At 37.2% G+C, this 18,859-nt stretch overlaps 1 protein-coding gene across 2 annotated transcripts in view; it reads right to left on the bottom strand.

The window, feature by feature from the left end:
- Positions 1-13,672: 13,672 nt before the first annotated feature.
- Positions 13,673-18,859, bottom strand: part of slc37a1 (solute carrier family 37 member 1) — a 53,371-nt gene continuing 48,184 nt past the window's right edge. For both annotated transcript variants that reach the window (XM_062975149.1, XM_008107469.3), the window contains exons 17-19: positions 18,212-18,309; positions 16,889-16,941; positions 13,673-15,351 (exon numbers count right to left, since the gene is read on the bottom strand). In XM_062975149.1, coding sequence (XP_062831219.1) covers positions 15,336-15,351; positions 16,889-16,941; positions 18,212-18,309 — 167 coding nt within the window. In that variant the 3' untranslated portion in view covers positions 13,673-15,335. The remainder of the gene's footprint in view (positions 15,352-16,888; positions 16,942-18,211; positions 18,310-18,859) is intronic.

Raw genomic sequence — 18,859 nt, 5'->3', positions numbered from 1 at the left:
CTGCCAATGGCCAAATCCTGCCTGAAAAAAGGCTTTGTCTGCAGGCAAAAAGACAACATGAATGGGACCAAAAATCCTCTTCTTTCTTTTGTTGCCTCTTAAACCATTGTGTTGGTCGGTCCTTTTCAATGTGATATGTATGTGCACATTTGAGTTGCCTACAACTTATGATGACCCCATGTTTCCTTAGGCAAGGAGGTATCCTCCAGATATTTTGGGTTCCATGTTTCATCAAACTCAATTCTTGTCAATACTATCTGGGAGCAATAGCAATACTATCTGCATCATATTTCACACTTTATTCCACCCTCTCCTAGATTTAACTGGACGTCCTACCTCACTCTAATGTTGAGAATGTTCACACTTTGACATCTTTGACCCAAAGGCACCTTTTAACACATCAATGCACTTTAGTTTTAATTGCCCTCCCATGTTACTCCTTTCTCCAAATTGGTGGTCTTTTTATCTCATCATTTAATGTTTTTAAATTAGTTTTTACTATTATTGTATTGTATTGTATTTATATTTATGCCTGATTTTATTGTGTCTTATTTAAATATGCTGTTTTATCTGTTTTACTCTGTTCTATTGTTTTAGCCACCCTGAGTCCCTACAGGGAGATGGAGGCGGGATAGAAAAATAGTTATTGACTAAAATGTCAAAAGGCACCAGGTTTTGGAAGTTGTGTGTAAGGCACAATGTTATAGATATTTTAGAATGGTAATTTGTCTTGGATTCCCATATTTGAAAAACAAAACACCTCATTATCCTAGAAGGGTTTTTTTTTTTTGCTGTTGCTGCTGTTTTTGAAATATATTGGATTTTCTTTCCCAAGAAAGATTAGAGTCGGTGTAAATATAGATTGTGATAAAGATTTCTCATGGTCTACTGGAGTAGTACTCTAGGAGACCAAAGTCTGAATCTGTGCTTGGCTTTAGAAACCTCTGGATGACTTCCAACTAAATTACATTCTCTCAGCCTCAGAGGAAGGTGACAGCAACCCCCTCTGAATGAATTTCATCAAGAAAGCCCTGTAATAATGCTGCCTTAGGATTGCCATAACTCAGAAATAGCTTGAAGGCACACAGCAATAAACCAAAGGGACTGAAAAAAGTCCAAGATTCTTGGTGCAGAAATATAAGTAGATGAAACATTTCGATATCCTTTACTATCTCAGTAAATCTGAAATAATTCAGGATAATTTGACATTTTGGGAAACACAGTTTAAGTACTTATGTCTAGCCTTTTGAAAGAGTATGGCTCGAAGCCATATGTATGTTTCTTTTTTAAAATAGCAAGTCTAGTACATCTGTCATAGTAACCAGAACTGAAGAATGGGAGAAGTGTGTGTATGTCTGTGGGTGTAGATTAGCTATCATTTTATCCAAGTAAGATCCACTAAATTAAGTAGTAAATGTACATGAGGTTGTGTCTAAGTATTGGCAACACTCTCCCAACTTGTCTCTTGAAGTAAATTTAGATTTAATTGGGAGTGTGTTATGTAAAGTCTCACTATAAAATGTACATTGATAGCCGAATGACAGTTTGCACCATTTATTTGGACATATGTCCAATATCTTTTTACATTAAAGCAGTCATAAGTGAGTGGCAAACAGCAACAGAACAACATGAGACAAGTCTCCTATTTTTGGTTTGATCTGTTTAAAGAAAATATTAAAGGTTTGCTATCATCATAGATCCCCATGGAGATGTCACAACAAGGAGTTATACAAAACTTCAAAATGTTGAACTTGGGATGACAGAAAAGAAGTGAGTTACTGAAGCAATTAAATTATATCTATGTTACAATTGATCCATATAGATTAGTACAAGCCCTTTGAGATGTTGCTTCACAACAGGTCCAGATCTATCATAAGTAGCTCCTTTGAAAACTTTGTATGTTGTACCTCTCAGCAGCCCACGAAGGGAGGGCAGCTCCATTAACAGTATTGAGAAGACCTATCCATCCAAATCTCCAAGAGCAGGACACAGTTGTTTCTACTGAAAATGTTTCAGAATATAAATCTGCTCATTCACCAGATCTTCATTTAATAGTAGCCTGCTTGTCTGTCTGTCTGTTTCTCTCTTATTAGTCTATCAATCTACCTATCTAGTAGCTCCCACTATTAGCCCCAGCTTCTGCCAACCTAGCAGTTTGAAAACTGAATGTAAGTAGATCAATAGATACATCTTCTGCGGGAAGGTAACAATGCTCCATGGAGTCATGCTGGCCACATGACCTAGGAGGTCTACGGATAACGCTGGCTCTTCAGCTTAGAAATGGAGATGAGTACCAACCCCCAGAGTCAGACACGACTAGACTTAATGTCAGGAGAAACCTTTACCTTTACCAACCTACCTGAGAAAATTCAGGATTCACAAAAATGCTTACTAAAATGTCACAAATATGGCAAACCTTTGAGTTCTTCAGAACCATTCTTTAGACTAAACTTGTACAAAATTTAGGAGATAGAACGAGAAACAAAGAGGCAGAGAGAAACACAAACACGGTGCATGCAATATCCTTGGGAGAGGTATGAACCAGAGACAAATATCCACCATAGAGTTGTTCATCCTTTCTCCAATGGTGGCAAAGTAAATTAGTCTTGGGTCTTTGTCATTGACTTGGATATATACAAAGGTGTTTTTGCCTTTGCCAATTTTTGTTTTACAGACTATAAATATGCATGTTGCAGAATGAATCCCTGTATTTTTTAAAAATATGCCCATCAGAAACATTATGTGGTAGCAAGGCAGACAGCTAGCTTCTGCAAGAAGAGGGGAAAGTACAGAAAAGAAATGACATTGCCTACAATTACCATATTAACTACCATTAAAGCACTTTTTGTGTTTACAAAATTCAAATATATTTTAAAAGATATTTGGCTTAAAATCCCACATTTTTTGTAATTACCAAATTTAAATAAAGGATATTTCCTTAAAAAATCACATTGAAACATTGACATGAAAACACATAGAAGAATTTTATGTTCTCCTCTATGCATTTTCATAATTTTTCTGGATAAACTATGTTTGGACTGTTTGGGAATAGCCTACCCAGCCCCAGACATTATGGAATTGCTGCAAGATAATCTCACTGCTGCTGAAAGCTATCATACAATTCTGTGTAGAACTTGCTGCCAATTTGCCTTTCCTCTATTAATGTAGCACTCTTTTTTATTGATGAGTAAAACCTATCAATGTTTTCCGATAGTGTTGCCTTCCCATTACTTACTTCAATATGATAGATCCTTTCTGCTTCTGTGTCAATATGCCAGCAGCTATGTGTTGTTAGTGGACATGATTCTCTTCCCCTCCACATCTTCCCTGTTCCATTTTTTTTTTTGCTTTAAGAATCCACTAATTTTCTTTTTTTAAAAAAAAATGTTTTCTATATTAGTGTCAAAACAAAATTAAACAAATAAATAAAATAATAAATAAAAACAACCAGGTAGGGCATAGGGCATAAAAGTGGAGATATGAAGGTGGCACAGAAGAGAGAATGTAGAACCATAGATCACGAAACCTGCAGTGACGTGACATACCTATTTTGGTATGTTTCCATTCAGTGTGATGAATGTTAATGCACTTGTCGTGAACTAGCAGGCTGGTGTGATAAAACATGAGAACTTTCTTAAGAGTGTTTAAACAATAAATTTAATCTTTAGAATTCATGGGTGAATCTGAGAGATCATAGAGTGTGAACAAGGGTTTCGGAAGAGACAAACAACAGAAGCAGCAGCAATGTTCGGAAATATTCAGGTTTATCAGTACCTGATTTTTTTAAAATGAAAGAAATTAGGGGAGGTTTCTCCTTGGGTTCAAATATGAACCCAACAGATAGTAAAGCTTTTCTCACAAAAGAAGCAAGTTTCTCTGGCAAAGACTAAATCTAACCCAGAGAAAAATTCCTTCCTCACCAGTTTGCATTCCACTTCTATTAAATGGTATTGTGGAGGTATGAGGCCAGCAGAACTGGTGTTTTGGGGATCATGGCTGGTGAAAATTGAGACGACTTTTGGGTGTTACTCTTTAGCAAATTGAATGGCTTAATTATAGCTTAAACTTTCCCATCTCTTAAAAACAAAGACACTAGAAACAGCTTCAATGTATTGAATAGCTTTTCCCTGCTCAAAAAGAAGTTTTTCATTTATTTGCTGATTGAGCCCAATCGTATTTACTGTTTTTATATATACCACTTTTCTCACGGGGGGGGGGGGGGGGGCTCAAAGCGGTTTACAACATAATGGCAAAATTCAATGCCTAACATACATATAAAAACAAATCATAAAATCTAAACAAGAAACATAACTGTGCATTAAAATAAATAAAACAATTAAACATAAGATAAAACAACATTTAGACATGTGGGCATAGAATTAAAACCACCCGATATAAACATTATAAACATCTTCCTCTTTGGGTATTTTTTTCTCTAAGGCCCCATCTACATTGCCACTATAATGCAGATTGAACTGGATTATATGGCAGTGTCGACTCATATAATCCAGTTCAATGCAGTTAAACTGCATTCTGAAACTACATTATATGAGTGTTGATGGAACCCGAGTTTGTCTGTATTCTCTTGCCTCTTTCTTAACCAAACAGCTGCATGTCAGCTGTGAAATTCATTAAAGTACTATTTGCATGCTGCTTTTCTGAATTATGATTTATTGCATTTTTCTCCCTTAAAGCAGTTTTGGAGTGTTTCAAGTAAAGTGAAGTGGAGTCTTTGACACAGAATATGACATGTTGAGCTTCACTGTTATTCAAGTCTGTCCAGGTGTTACAGGTTTCAGGAATAAGCCAAGCACTAAATGGAACCAAAATACAAAAACCCCTGACATCATTCCCATGTGATTCCAGAAAACTCAGATGTGTCCCAGCAGAAATCCACCCTCTGGCTAAAGTACACACAAAATTGTCTATAAATTGGACCATCAATCCTACGACTCCCACCACCTGGTTGCCTCCTTTAACTTCTTCTGTTCCTCGCAGTTTCACAGTTACATTTGGCTCAATTTCCTGTTCCCATTACACTTCTTTCTTTCCAATTTCTTTTGCCAATTCTCTTCAAGGCTTTGTTTAACTCTTTTAGCACTTACTGTTGTCTATTTTTCTATATCAAATCTTTGTTTTCCTTTCATTTCCTTTGCACCTACAGCCTAAATTAAACACACACAAGACAGTTAGTTTTGCTTAAAACAATATAAAGAGGCCACTCATTTTGCTTTGCGGTTTTGGTTGTGTTGCTTCAAATTTTGTGATATACGCATGGCAAACCTGATACGTTGTTTTCTTGACAAGATCTGTTCAGAAGGATTGCCATTACTTTCCTTTGAGGCTGAGAGTGTGTGACTTGCCAAGACTTCCACTACTGATCAGGGAGTTGAACCAGTCTCTCAACACTCAAACCACTACACCAGGCTGGTCTCTTATTTTGTTTGCTGTTTCCATTTGAAAAAGGACATATGGGTATTTAATTAAATCTAAATTAAAACCATAACATTTTACAACAACACTCATTAGAGTGTGATGAAAATGTTGGTTTCTGTTATTTCCATTCCATCTGGAAAACACCTAGTAGACTCTGATTAAATCTGATTTCTTTTCTTCTTTTCTTAGGAAATCTATTAAACACAATCCCTGTTTGATCAATGACACCACCTCCTGGTTGTCACGGCTGCAGCAGGCTCAGAAGAATTTGAGAATTCTTGGAGAACAGGAGAAGTCCCAGCAGACTGGAGGAGGGCAAATGCTGTCCCTCTGTCTTCATGAAAGGAAAAAAGAGGACCCAAACAATTACCATCCAGTCAACCTGACATCAATACCAGGAAAGATTCTGGAGCAGATCATTAAGGAGGCAATCTGCAACCACTTAGAAAGGAATGCTGTGATTATTAAAAGTCAATATGAATTTCTCAAAAACAGGTCATGCCAGACTAATCTTATCTTTTTTTTTGTTTTTTTGATAGAGTTACAAGCTTGGTAGATGCAGGAAATGCTGTGGATATGGCATATTTTGATTTCAGTAAAGCCTTTGACAAAGTCCCCCATGACCTTCTGGCAAGCAAACTAGTCAAATATGAGCTAGACAATACTACTATTAGGAATATCTGTAATTGGTTAAGCGATCGAACCCAAAGGGTGCTCACCAATGCTTTCCCTTCATCCTGGAAAGAAGTGACTAGTGGAGTGCTGCAGGGTTCGGTCCTAGGCTCAGTACTGTTCAACATTTTTATTAATGACTTGGATGAAGGTTTAGAGGGCGTGCTCATCAAGTTTGCAGATAACATCAAATTAGGAGGGATAGCTAATACCCCAGAGGACAGGATCAGAATTCAAAATGACCTTAACAAATTAGAGCTGGGCCAAAACTAACAAAATGAATTTCAACAAGGACAAATGTAAAATACTACACTTAGGCAGAAAAAATGAAATGCAAAGATACAGCATGGGTGATGCCTGGCTCGACAACAGTCCATGTGAGAAAGATCTCGGAGTCTTTGTGGACAACAGGTTGAACATGAGCCAACAGTGTGATGTGATGCAGCAGCCAAAAAAGCCAATGGGATTTTGTGCTGCATCAAAAGTAGTGTCTAGATCGAGGGAAGTCCTCACAACCTCTGAGGATGCCTGCCATAGATGTGGGCGAAACGTCAGGAGAGACTACTTCTAGAACATGGCCTTTCACCCCGGAAAACATACAACAACCCTGTGATCCCGGCCATGAAAGCCTTCGACAATACTCCTTCAGTTGCTTCATGTTACCTCTTTGCCAGCCTTTCTGGCACACTTGTGTAATTCCTATGAACTATTAGTTTGACCTATTGGATGGGGAAATCCAAAAGATGTTGATGGTGATCCAATCTCTATTTAAAGTCCTCCTCCGAAGAAGAGCCCCACCAACTTTTAAGGAATGCAGTCCCTTTCAACATTGAACAGTTCTCACAATAAAACAGCAAATTATTCCTAATATTATATGGAATCTTTTTCTTATAATTGAATCCATTGGTTTTCTAGTCTCTGCAGCAGCAGAAAACAAGCAGGATCCATTTTTTACATGACACCCTTTGTGATATTTAAAAATATATATCACATCACCTCTCAGTCTGCTCTTCTCCAAGCTAAACATACCTACCTCCCTTCCACCCTAAGGCTTGGTTTCCAGACTGTTGATGATCTTGGTCACTTTTTTTTGGACAAATTCCAACTATCAATAGCCTTCTTGGATTGTGGTGCTTAGATATGGATGTAGCACTCCAAGTGAGGTCTGACCAAAGCAAAATAGAACAACAGCTCTTACTTCACTTGATCTGGACATTATACTCCCAATGAGCTCAGAATTGGTCATTTTGCATTCTGATCCTGTGCTCTGAAGTACAGTAGAGTCTCACTTATCCAACGTAAACGGGCCGGCAGGACGTTGGATAAGCGAATATGTTGGATAATAAGGAGAGATTAAGGAAAAGCCTATTAAACATCAAATTAGGTTCTGATTTTACAAATTAAGCACCAAAACATCATGTTATACAACAAATTTGATAGTAAAAGGAGTTCAGTGCTCAGTAATGCTATGTAGTAATTACTGTTTTTACAAATTTAGCACCAAATTTCACGATGTATTGAAAACATTGACGACAAAAATGCGTTGGATAATCCAGAACGTTGGATAAGTGAGTGTTGGATAAGTGAGACTCTACTGTATTTGCTCTCTCTGCCTCACTCCATTTGTCCTGTATACATTTAAATAGGCATGCCTCCTATGCATGCTTTGAAATGCTGCACAGAATAAGTAAAGAGGTAGTACAGGAATACCTGATTTCTCCTAAATGAATTGAAGTCTCCGTGGCCAAATGAACTACATCCAGGGGATTAAAAGAACTGGCAAAACTAACCCCAGAATCACTGGCAATAAACAGTTAAAAATTACTGAATTTCAGCATTCTAGACAAGAAATATTCACCTTGTGTAAGAGTTCTTTAAGGTGTTTCACTTTGTGCAATACTAAAAAAATTGGGGAGTAAAGGAACATTTTACTGAGGGGGGATTCTTATTTGGAATAGGCAGTATTTTCATTTTGCATCCCCTCTATAGTTACACTCCTAGATGAATCATTGTTTTATCACTGTGTAGTGTGAAAGGGCCCATACAGTAATGCCTCTTGTAGTTAAATGAAAGAAGGATTTTTTCAATGTAGTTCTAGAGTATTCTGTTTGCAACACAGATCAGGCATATATGGGGTGGAGAGGTTGGTGGGAGGCAGTGGGAAGAAGACATCCTGACTAGCTTTGGGAACATGGCCAGAATTTTGGCACAGGAGTCTTGAGTTTCTGGGAAATCCCAGCTATAAAAATTGTCTGGACTTATTTTATGAAAGCAGTGGACAATTTAACAGACAATTGGAACTTTCTACAGGGTGCTGGCAGGCAAAATTATACATCAACCATGTCAAAAGGGCTGTTAGATCACTCAGAGTTAACAGCCAAGAAAGAGAAATGAAATTTCTTCCATTAAAGAAAGGTAGATGACCCATTTGGCAAAAACCCTAGAACTGATGGTGACATTTTGTGCTTAAAAAGAGAAGCTGTTGAGTACATGGTTTATTCAAGAGAGAATTGTGTGTTTGCTTCTCTAGGAAAATGAAGCCATTTCATATCAGACTGTGAGGTAACTTTTCATTATGACAGTGGTTATCCAAAAGAAGGAAACTCTTACTTTCATTTTAAAACTGTCAGAAACTGCCAAGACATACACTGCTAACTTGGGAAAAGCACTATTCTTGGAAACTAGTGTTAGCAGCTAAATTTCCTGTCCCACATGTAGAAGTTAGCTAAAAGAAAAGATATAGAAGTCAATGGCTCTGTTTAAAAGCTTTAGGTGGTCAATTCTACAGAACTTACTCAACTCCATGACTAGCAAGAGTATAAATTAGATAATAATTATTAGATAATAAGTTATTCTTGCTGTGAAATTTGGACTGCTTTAAGGGAGATAAGCAAACTGCAGTTTGTTGGCTTCTTGTAAAGCTGGCAGCACTCTCACATACTTTTCCATTGTTCTGAAAATTAAGAACAATGGTAGGATTGCTGCTTACCTGCAGATGATAAAAGCAGAGATCATAGTAGAAACAGCTAGGGAATGTGTGCTAATGTGCAGGGCTGTGTTGTTGTTTGAAGCTGCAAGACTATTCAATGCTAATCAAGGTGGTCAACTGCAACATTCACACTTGCCTCCAACAGACAAGAGTTCTTTCTCCTACCTTGGACCGTCCACAGATAGATAAAGTTCACTTGCCTAGTTTTCAACAGACCTCACTGTTGGGAATGGAAGAGCCATTAAGCTCTAATCACCCTCTTTTATGAGGCAAATTCCCATTAAAATAGCAGAGTAAAGAATTGCAGCAGCGTGAGACTTACCCGGGTGTGAGTTTGGAAGGCCTCTGCTTCATCAGGAAGGCAAAAGGAATGCAAAGTTAGCTTTAAAGATTAAAAGCATTTATTGAGGTAAAAAGAAATCCATTGATGGATAGAAAAGGCTTGGAACTAACTAGCTAATCTATCCTGTTCTAATATACACAGATGGATTAAAATAACAAAGCTCTATAGATAACTACATCTTGACTAATAGAGGACAGAGGTGTGTCCTCTCTGGAACAAAGCAGGAAGCTGTAATGGCGGTCAGCCTCGTGGGTCTGGTCACTTCTTCTCTAGGGCCATAAACATTCCAAAGGACCAAATTGGGGAAGTTACGTCAAAGCCCTAGGAGAGATTACATTTCTAGGAACATCAAAGGATGGGCTGACCTAAATAGGATGGGAAGCAGGAAACAATGGTGAATCCTATCTAGGCATGTTTTGGAAACGGGGGAAGGATTCCCTCAATCTAACTCTATCATCTATCTGACTACATTTAGACTTGAGTAGTCCAGAATGAATCCCAACACTCACAACCTCTGATGATGCCTGCCATAGATGTGAACGAAACGTCAGGAAAAATGCTTCTGGAACATGGCCCAGAAAACTCACAGCAACCCAGTGATTCCGGCAATGAAAGCCTTTGGCAACATACTGCATTGTTGTTGCTATCGTTATGTTCCTTCAAGCCATTACTGACTTATAGTGACCTTAAGTGATGCTTAAACTATTATATCACAATGGCTATCAAGTGTGGGCATGCAAACAGACATTTCCTTAACTCTCTAAAAGGAGGGGATTATGAGAGACATCTTTCCAGGAGTTAAGTTCAACAGCAAATTTGGAACACCACTTAGTTTTAATTGCCAATGCAAACTCCTAAAAATGATACTAAGAATTATCCTGCTTCATAGAGATGGAACTGTATATTTGCTTGTCATCTCCCCTACCCTCTCCCTGATATTAGCTCTTTGAATAAAGTGGGTAGAGGGATCCAGGCAGTTTTCAAAACTTTAAACCAAATGCCCATCACAATTGTTCCAAGCCCAGACCATTGGTCATGCTAACTGTGGGGTTTGGGAGTTATAGTTTAAGAACCAGCATTTTGGGAGCTGTCTTGGGGGTTGTAGTTCAAGAGCCAGTGTGGTGGTGTGGTGTGACTGTTGTACTAGGATACCGGGAGACCAGGGCTTGAAACCCTGCTCAGCTATGCCCACTCTGCAATCTTAGGGCCCTCAAAACAGGCCCTGTATCCCAGGATCTGATCTCAGGTTTTCTACTTTAAACTGGATTATATGAGTCTGCACTGCCAGATAATCTGGGATAAATAGAAAACCTGGGATCAGGTCTCGGGATATAGGGCCTGTCTGGAAGGGCCTTTGAACAAGCTACACTCCCAGAACCAGAAGGCAAGCTTTCTCTGAAAAAATTTGGTCAAATCCCTGTGATAGGTTCAGCTTACATTTGCTAAAAGACAGAAATGTTTTGAAGGCACACAAGTTCAATACCTGAAGGCATCAACCTGTCCACCACTGCCTTAAATAGTCACCCTTACTTTAAAGGAAAAACCCTGTAAACATTAGGCATATTCTGTGATCTCTGAAATTTTGTCAGGATCAAAAAAAAGAAAAAGAAAAAAAAGAAAAGAACTCATGCACAATGGCGTTTTTAGATACAACAGTAAACTACAAGTGGGTGACTGCCAGGGAATTGTGTGTTTGGAGAGGGGCTGACACTGCACATTCAGAGGACCAAGGAGAAAGTAACCACCCCATTGTATTCTTATTCCAGTTTTAAAGACTATTTTTTTAAAAATAGAACAAAATGCTTCTCTACCCCACCTAGGGAGATTAGGGTGCATTTTGAAACATTTCAGCCCCATAAACTAAACTTTTTGACTTTTGTGCTAAACAAACTATGGGGTTGGACCTGGAATTAGTCTTAAATACAGTAGCCTCAATGAAATCGCCAATACTGAGTTCTAAATACAAGTAAGATCAAGAACCTATACACTTTTAGCATTCTGTAAACATATTCCAATAGATTTACTGTGGATGACCACCCTGGAGGAGCCAACGAGTGCCATAACACTGATTTTGCGCAATAGGCAGTTAGCTGTGTCTTGTGTCTGAGCCAGCATGGTGCAGTGGTTTGAGTGTTAGAATATGACCTTGAAGACCAGGGTTTGAATTTCTGCTTGGCTATAAAACCTAATGGGTAACCTTGGACAAGCCACACTCTCTCAGCCTCAGAAAAAGGCAAAAGCAAACTTCTCCTGAACAAATCTCACCAAGAAAACCCTGTGAAAGGTTTGCCTTGGGGACAGCATAGATTGGAAACAACTCAAGGGCATAATACAATACGATATAGATCACTGTAGAGTTATATTTATATATGATTAATTCAGTAGCTTACTGAACAGGGTGCAGATGATGTAACTGTTAATATTACCAATCTAGTTTCAAACAGACTTATTATTTTAAAAATTAGTTGAGGAAGAGCTAGCCATATATTAGTTGTTGCTATATATAGATTGGGTTAAATGACTTATGACATTTTATATTTTGGTGACCATAATGGCTGGCGCCAAGTTTATTCTTCACACACACTGAAAAATATTCATTTTATGTCTAACAGTTGTGCCAGTGCAGCTACACATACATTAGAAAAGCAACTCTGTTCAGATCATTTCAGGTTTAAACAAAGAGGATACATACAATAAAATAATTGCAAGGAGTCTAGGCTGTTCAAAAGTCAAGATAACTGGTGGGCAGACAAGTGGGGGTGGATTTCACAGAACAGGGATCAGTTTGTTCTTTAGAAGAACATCAAGGACAAACTAAATAGTTTTTTTAAAAAAACAGAAACAGCATCAGAAAAAAATGAACGTTTATAATAGAACAGCCTGCTGGACCACTGCTGTGTTAAGCATTAGAATATGTGTCTAGCTAAAAAGTGAACAGTTGCTCTTTAAATAGTGTACTTTCTCTTATTTCCCCAGGCAGAATAATTCTTTCAGATACCTGCACCATGGGTTATACAGTAGAGTCTCACTTATCCAAGCCTCGCTTATCCAAGTTTCTGGATAATCCAAGCCATTTTTGTAGTCAATGTTTTCAATATATCGTGATATTTTGGTGCTAAATTCGTAAATACCGTAATTACAACATAACATTACTGCGCATTGAACTACTTTTTCTGTCAAATTTGTTGTATAGCATGATGTTTTGGCACTTAATTTGTAAAATCATAACCTAATTTGATATTTAATAGGCTTTTTCTTAATCTCTCCTTATTATCCAAGATATTCGCTTATCCAAGGTTCTGCCGGCCCGTTTAGCTTGGATAAGTGAGACTCTACTGTATATGTATATATAGGGTTGCTGTTTCTTTTCTCTTGCAAGAAGCAATTGGGAAAAAAGAAAAATTCAAAGATAAATTGTTATAGAACAGTTGAACCATCCATCCTATCATTTCTCTACTCTGTTAATCTCACTGCAGCTTTTTAGTAAAAGAAAACAACTACCATATATACTTGAGTATAAGCCGAATTTTTCAGTCCCTTTTTAGGGCTGAAAAAGCCCCCTTGGCTTATACTCGAGTGAGGATATATATTTGCATTGGCTTATATTTGCATTGGCTTATACTCGAGTATATAGGTAATCATAGCTGGACAGTCTTATTTTAAATTAGTTTTATGTAAATATTCAAAAACATTTAACCTACTGTTGCCTCAATTAATGTAATTTTATTGGTATCTATTTTTATTTTTGAAATTTACCAGTAGCTGCAGCATTTCCCACCCATGTCTTGTACTCCAGTAAATAAGTTTTTTCCAGTTTTTTTGTAGTAAAATTAGATGTTTTGGCTTATATTCAGGTCAGCTTATACTCAAGTATATGGTATTTGAAGATTGTCCATATATCCCAACTAGTTTGTTCCTTAGCTAACAGTATGCAAATGCAGTCTTATATACATAGAACTGGAAAGACAAAACATATCCACAGCATGAAAACACACAGTAAACCAACCAGCATGCATCCTTAATGCCAAGATGTTTTGCTTACTCATACATCCCAAACTGGAAATTAGCCAAAACTAGAAAGGAAATCAAAACATGAAATATCAGATTCCTGATATTGAAACTAATTCTGGCTGCCCTCTCAGGAAGTTGGGACTGTGTGCTCCAGTAAGGATCCATCTTGTGTTACAAAGGTGTTGTATACTGCTTTAAATAAGAAACCAACTACTAGAAAGTAGTAAACTGCTTAACTTTAATAAATACATGTTAGCAAAACACAGGCTGAAAACTACAAAAGTCCCCAGTTTTATAATATATACCTTTTCTTTTTTAAAAAAGAGTTCTGTACTAAATCTTTACATACCAAAAGCAAGCTTTTCACTGGTGGCATTTTACAGAAGTATCTGGAACAATGTGTACAAACGGTGAACACTTGTGCTTTTATGGAATAATTTATCTCCCTGCCTTTGGTAAAATGTTCTTTTTTTTCTCGTTATATGTACCTAGAATGCAGATTAAGGCTGTGGAAGTCCAGGTATGAATATCACATTTGCCATCAGTGAAAAAACTCAGTAGTAAATCCAGGTTCAGCTATTGAATGGATAATGCTATTATTTCTTCAACAAAGAGCGCCCTGTGATAAGGGCACTAGGAATGAAAAAATGAGTCACAGGTATGACTAAAGCTCCAGAGAAAAGCATCACAATGCTGAATTATAAGGGATTCTGATGAAAGCATAGAACACCACAAAAGCAGGAACTTCTCTAATCACTTTGATACTGGGAACGGTTTTAAATAAACAGTTGGAAAGTCCAGCACTCAGTATATCAGATGATCAAGGCTAATCTTACTTTTCAAAACAGTAAGATGTTATCTTGCTGCTTTAGCTATGACTAAAGTTGATGCATTACTTCTGCATTTACTTTGTACTGCCCTCAAATAATTATAATGAGCTGTATAAGAAACTACATGACAGAAGGTTCAATAGCAAATCATGTCATGTTTTATGTCATCTATACAATAAGCCACATTTGATAAGTATAACAAATCTAGTAAGCTTCCAAATGGCACTGCTATGTTACAGATAATGGATAAGGATGCTTTTCTTTAGTTGCTTACTCACTACAGTCCATAAGATGAAACTTGAATTAGGGAAATAGATTAGTTACTACACTATGACTACTATGTATTTCTGGTACATTGGTTCCAACTTAATACATGCCAGACATTGTCTTCACAACTTACAGAATGTGAAAAGTTACATGTTAGTACTGGTTAATAGGGAGAACCTGTTTTCTGACAAATGAGAAAGTAGCACACATTCAACAATGGTAATTTCTAGCACAATCAAAAAATGACATGGACACTTTGCTCAAAATTTTGCTAATCCTTTTTACCACATTGAAAACAAACAATTGAAATTAACTTAGTTCCTTGCTCTCAGATCTGTCTCAATCTATTAAATAACCCTGAAACCAACCATGGTAATATAACATTTATGTAAGACAAATGAATACCAAGGCACATATTCTTTGGCTCAGTTGTGCTTTAAAATTGCGACTACCTCTTTCTTTAAATGACAGCTTCCTGAGATATTACGACATGTGCAAATGAAAAAGAGAGAAAAATAAACAGATGACTTTCTTAAGTCTTCTTCACCAATTGTGCAAAACATTTCAAAAAATGTAACTTAAATACAGAGCAACTACTTCCACCAAGATCTGAATCCAGAGAAACATGTGCAACATGGATTCCTTTTCCCACCACCATTAATGTCCTGGTTGATAAAACCATTTCCTTCCTGAATGGGCAGGAGAAATAAATAGGCTATCTGGATCATATCTATTTTAAAAAATAATTATTTAAAATGTATCATGTAGTGTATTTCTTGCGAGTTAATCAGTGCTCTTTAAACCTGAAAAAGAATGAAAAGTATTAGCAACAAGGAACAAAACCTGATAATCAGCTATCAATGACTTCGAAGCAGGAGCCCCTACTGAAAGTATGACAACCCATAGCAATTAAAGGCAGGGAAAGGTATTTTAATCTTTTAAATCTATTATCCTCTCTATAAAAGTCAAAGTCCGTTTGTCTGTCTGTCTGTACCACATGTTGCTAGGAAAGGATTGGACTTCTATGTTATTACTGCATTGGCCCTTTGTGATTTCACAGCTTGCCTGTCGCTAGGTGAAGGATTGCATATGAAGCCAGACCTTCTGTGATGTCACTAGGAAAGAAGGGGATGAAGCAGCTGTTGCTGCTGTGTATGAGGGAAAGGGAAGAAGGAAGGAAGTGCGGGAAGAAAAAAAAAGGAGGGAGAAGGGAAAAGCAAGGAAGGGGGAGAAAGAAGAAGGGAGGGAAGGAGGGAAAAGGCATGAGGGAAGGAAAGAAAAAGAAAGCAGGAAGGCAGTGTCCCCACCAACACCTGGGCAACGCCAGGTATATATGCTAGTTATATATACTGTAATTAGCCACACTGAGTGCATTTATATTTTATAAACAAGTAGGCAAATAAAATCAACTATTAATCCAGTAGTAAGTGAATGTTACAACAACCTCTTGTGATTTAAAAGCTTAATTACAAGGTGGTTTACAAAGTCTCCTGGAAAATGGACCACCACACTTGATTGGAACCACTGTAGCAAGAAGAGGGAATTCGTGTCCGTTGTTCTCGATTACTGTGCATCTGTACACATCTTTTGGCTAAAACTGCTTGAAGGTGCAATTGCTTATTATCAACACACTGAAATATGTTTTAAATGCAAAAGAAGCCTAGTTTAAATGCAAAAGGAGCCTAGCACAGGTTTAATGCACGTCCGATAATCAGAGCGGGAAATATAAAGTCTTTCAGAGGTTGAACCACAACTCCCATCGCTCCAGCAAACATAATTAATGTGGATTGCAATTCTAGAATAGGGTCACATGCCGCCTAGCTTTGCCCTCTAGCTTACTATTAGGAATCAATCCAGTGTGATTTGTATTAACTACAGCCTCAGGAATACATGTGGTCCAGCTCCACTTTAATTTCACATGACTATACGTTACATTTTTGTGGATTAAAAAAAACAAGCAGTGATCCAAGGAAGCTATATGAGCAGACATGATGGAGAGTATTGTTAGCTCAAGTTATGCCTGGAATTTTTTTAAAAAACTAAGTGCTATTATACAGCTCCTTTAAACCAAGCAAATTTAAAATGTATTTAGAGAATAACACATACTGTCAAATAAGCGTAAAAGTGTAACAAACAAAAGATGAAATATATTTGATTTTTCTCTGATTTATATGAAAATGCTTCATTTTTAAAAAGATTAAAAGCCTTTCCAAACATTTTTGGTGAGAAATTATTTTAAAGGCTGTTATAAATACTTGTGTTAAATTCAAACATAGTAAAGGGGGAGGAAACAACTGTTAGCTAAAAGTTGTCTCAGTATATAGGAATTTAAGAACTTACAGAGTCTGTTCCAAACTACAGTCAAGTTCCTTCCGTATAAGGCGGAGTAAAAACTATAGGAATGAAAAGAAAATATGCTAATTAGATATGGAGACTAACAGAAATTCTTCATTTAAAATTTTAATTTTAATCACAATAGAGTTTTAAAGTAAGCTACTCAAGCATTTGCAAGCACATCAGAAACAAAAGAAGTGAACACAGGCTGAAGTAAATTAAGTTTCTTGAATCTTAACAGAAGTTCATTTCTATATGAAGTAGTTTAAAAGAAAGAAGTACATAGTCATGTGGATAAACTGCATTGAGGAAGTTGGGGTTGATTTCTGGTCTCCTGGTATACAATGGGAAGAAGGGCTTACATGGGATCCTTTTGATTGTTTGAAATGTTGAAATATGAAGAAAACCCCACACTAGGCTGAAGGCCAACTGAAGACATTTTACTGCCCAGGACAGAGCAGTAAATAATACTCCTTTCCCACAACTCCCAAGGCACTGAAGTAATTTTGATGGCAGTAAAATACAATAATACATTAAATTAACAAATGGGCTATTGCCTTTATAGACTCCTTTCAAAATCAGCTGTCTGAGCCAGCTGCCCGATTTTGGTTCACAGCAGAGCTAGCTCTGGTTGGAAGGTAACTTACTGGTATCTCAAACACATTTCTCTTCTACCTTCGCTTTTGCATTAGCAAAAACAGATATTTACAGGTATGGTTTTTCATTTGAAGCTCGAAAACAATCTCAGCTTCAACTGAAATATATCTCCCATTCTATTCAAGTCTTTGAAAACTGAATAAGACTATCCTATATAATTCAATAAAACCTTTAATAATCTAAAAATGTAACACACAGAACCTCTATGATATACTGCCTTTAGTCTTATGACAGTAATGCTCTATGTAACTAGAATACCTGTGGAGAAATATTTTTCAGATTATTTGGAAAATCAGACTATTAAGTGTTAGCTTTTAGTGTTTCAGTAATAATAACTATGGTACTGTTTAGAGGATAAAGAGAAAAATATTTCAGTGCTTTTTTATTGAACTGCTTTTCATGCTATCGCTTGCAAACACACAAAGAATGTATAGTTGCTAATAGTGAAGTCTATTTGGATAGGTTTCTTTTCTATCTACTTTTTAAAAATCCCTTGGTTAGTATGCATTGTATAGAAACTAAACTGCAGTTGCCCCAATGTTTCAGAATATACTACATTTAGCCACACTGTGGAATTCTGCATTTTCAAACAGCTATGGGCATCTTGTTAAAACTGTAGCCTGGATTTAAACACATGAGCCAGTAGAGAACAGAATATTATGGCAGACTTACTAATAAGGCACAAGCATCTGCTATCATCAGCATATAAAATACATTGTTCCAACCGGAGGGGGAGAGGAGACCTGCTAACAAAGGTCCTAGTGCCGCACCTAAAAAACAATACACGCAAATTAATGGAATATTACACAAGAATCAGTATATATAATGGGTAAGAACAATGTACTGAAATCTCAACAATGAATTAGGCTTCTATGTATGGCACTACATATGGTAATGGCCATCAGAGTGGAAAAAATCAATTTATATCCCCATACCCAAAAAGGGAAATGCTAAAGAATGCTCAAAATTCTGTACAGTGGCACTTATTTCCCATGCTAGCAAAGTAATGCTCAAGATCCTGCAAGGAAGACTCCAGCAATACATGGAGCGAGAGTTGCCAGATGTCCAAGCTGGGTTCAGAAAAGGCAGAGGAACAAAAGACCAAATTGCCAATATCCGCTGGATAATGGAGGAAGCCAGGGAGTTTCAGAAAAACATCTACTTCTGCTTTATTGACTATTCCAAAGCCTTCAACTGGGTGGATCATAATAAACTGTGGCATGTTCTTGGTGGCATGGGGATACCAAGTCACCTTGTCTGTCTCCTGAGAAATCTGTATAAAGACCAAGTAGCCACAGTAAGAACAGATCACAGACCAAA

The sequence above is a fragment of the Anolis carolinensis genome, chromosome 3, assembly GCF_035594765.1.
Source record: "Anolis carolinensis isolate JA03-04 chromosome 3, rAnoCar3.1.pri, whole genome shotgun sequence".
NCBI classification, from domain to species: Eukaryota; Metazoa; Chordata; class Lepidosauria; order Squamata; family Dactyloidae; genus Anolis; species Anolis carolinensis.
This window is presented reverse-complemented; position numbering and strand designations above follow the sequence as displayed.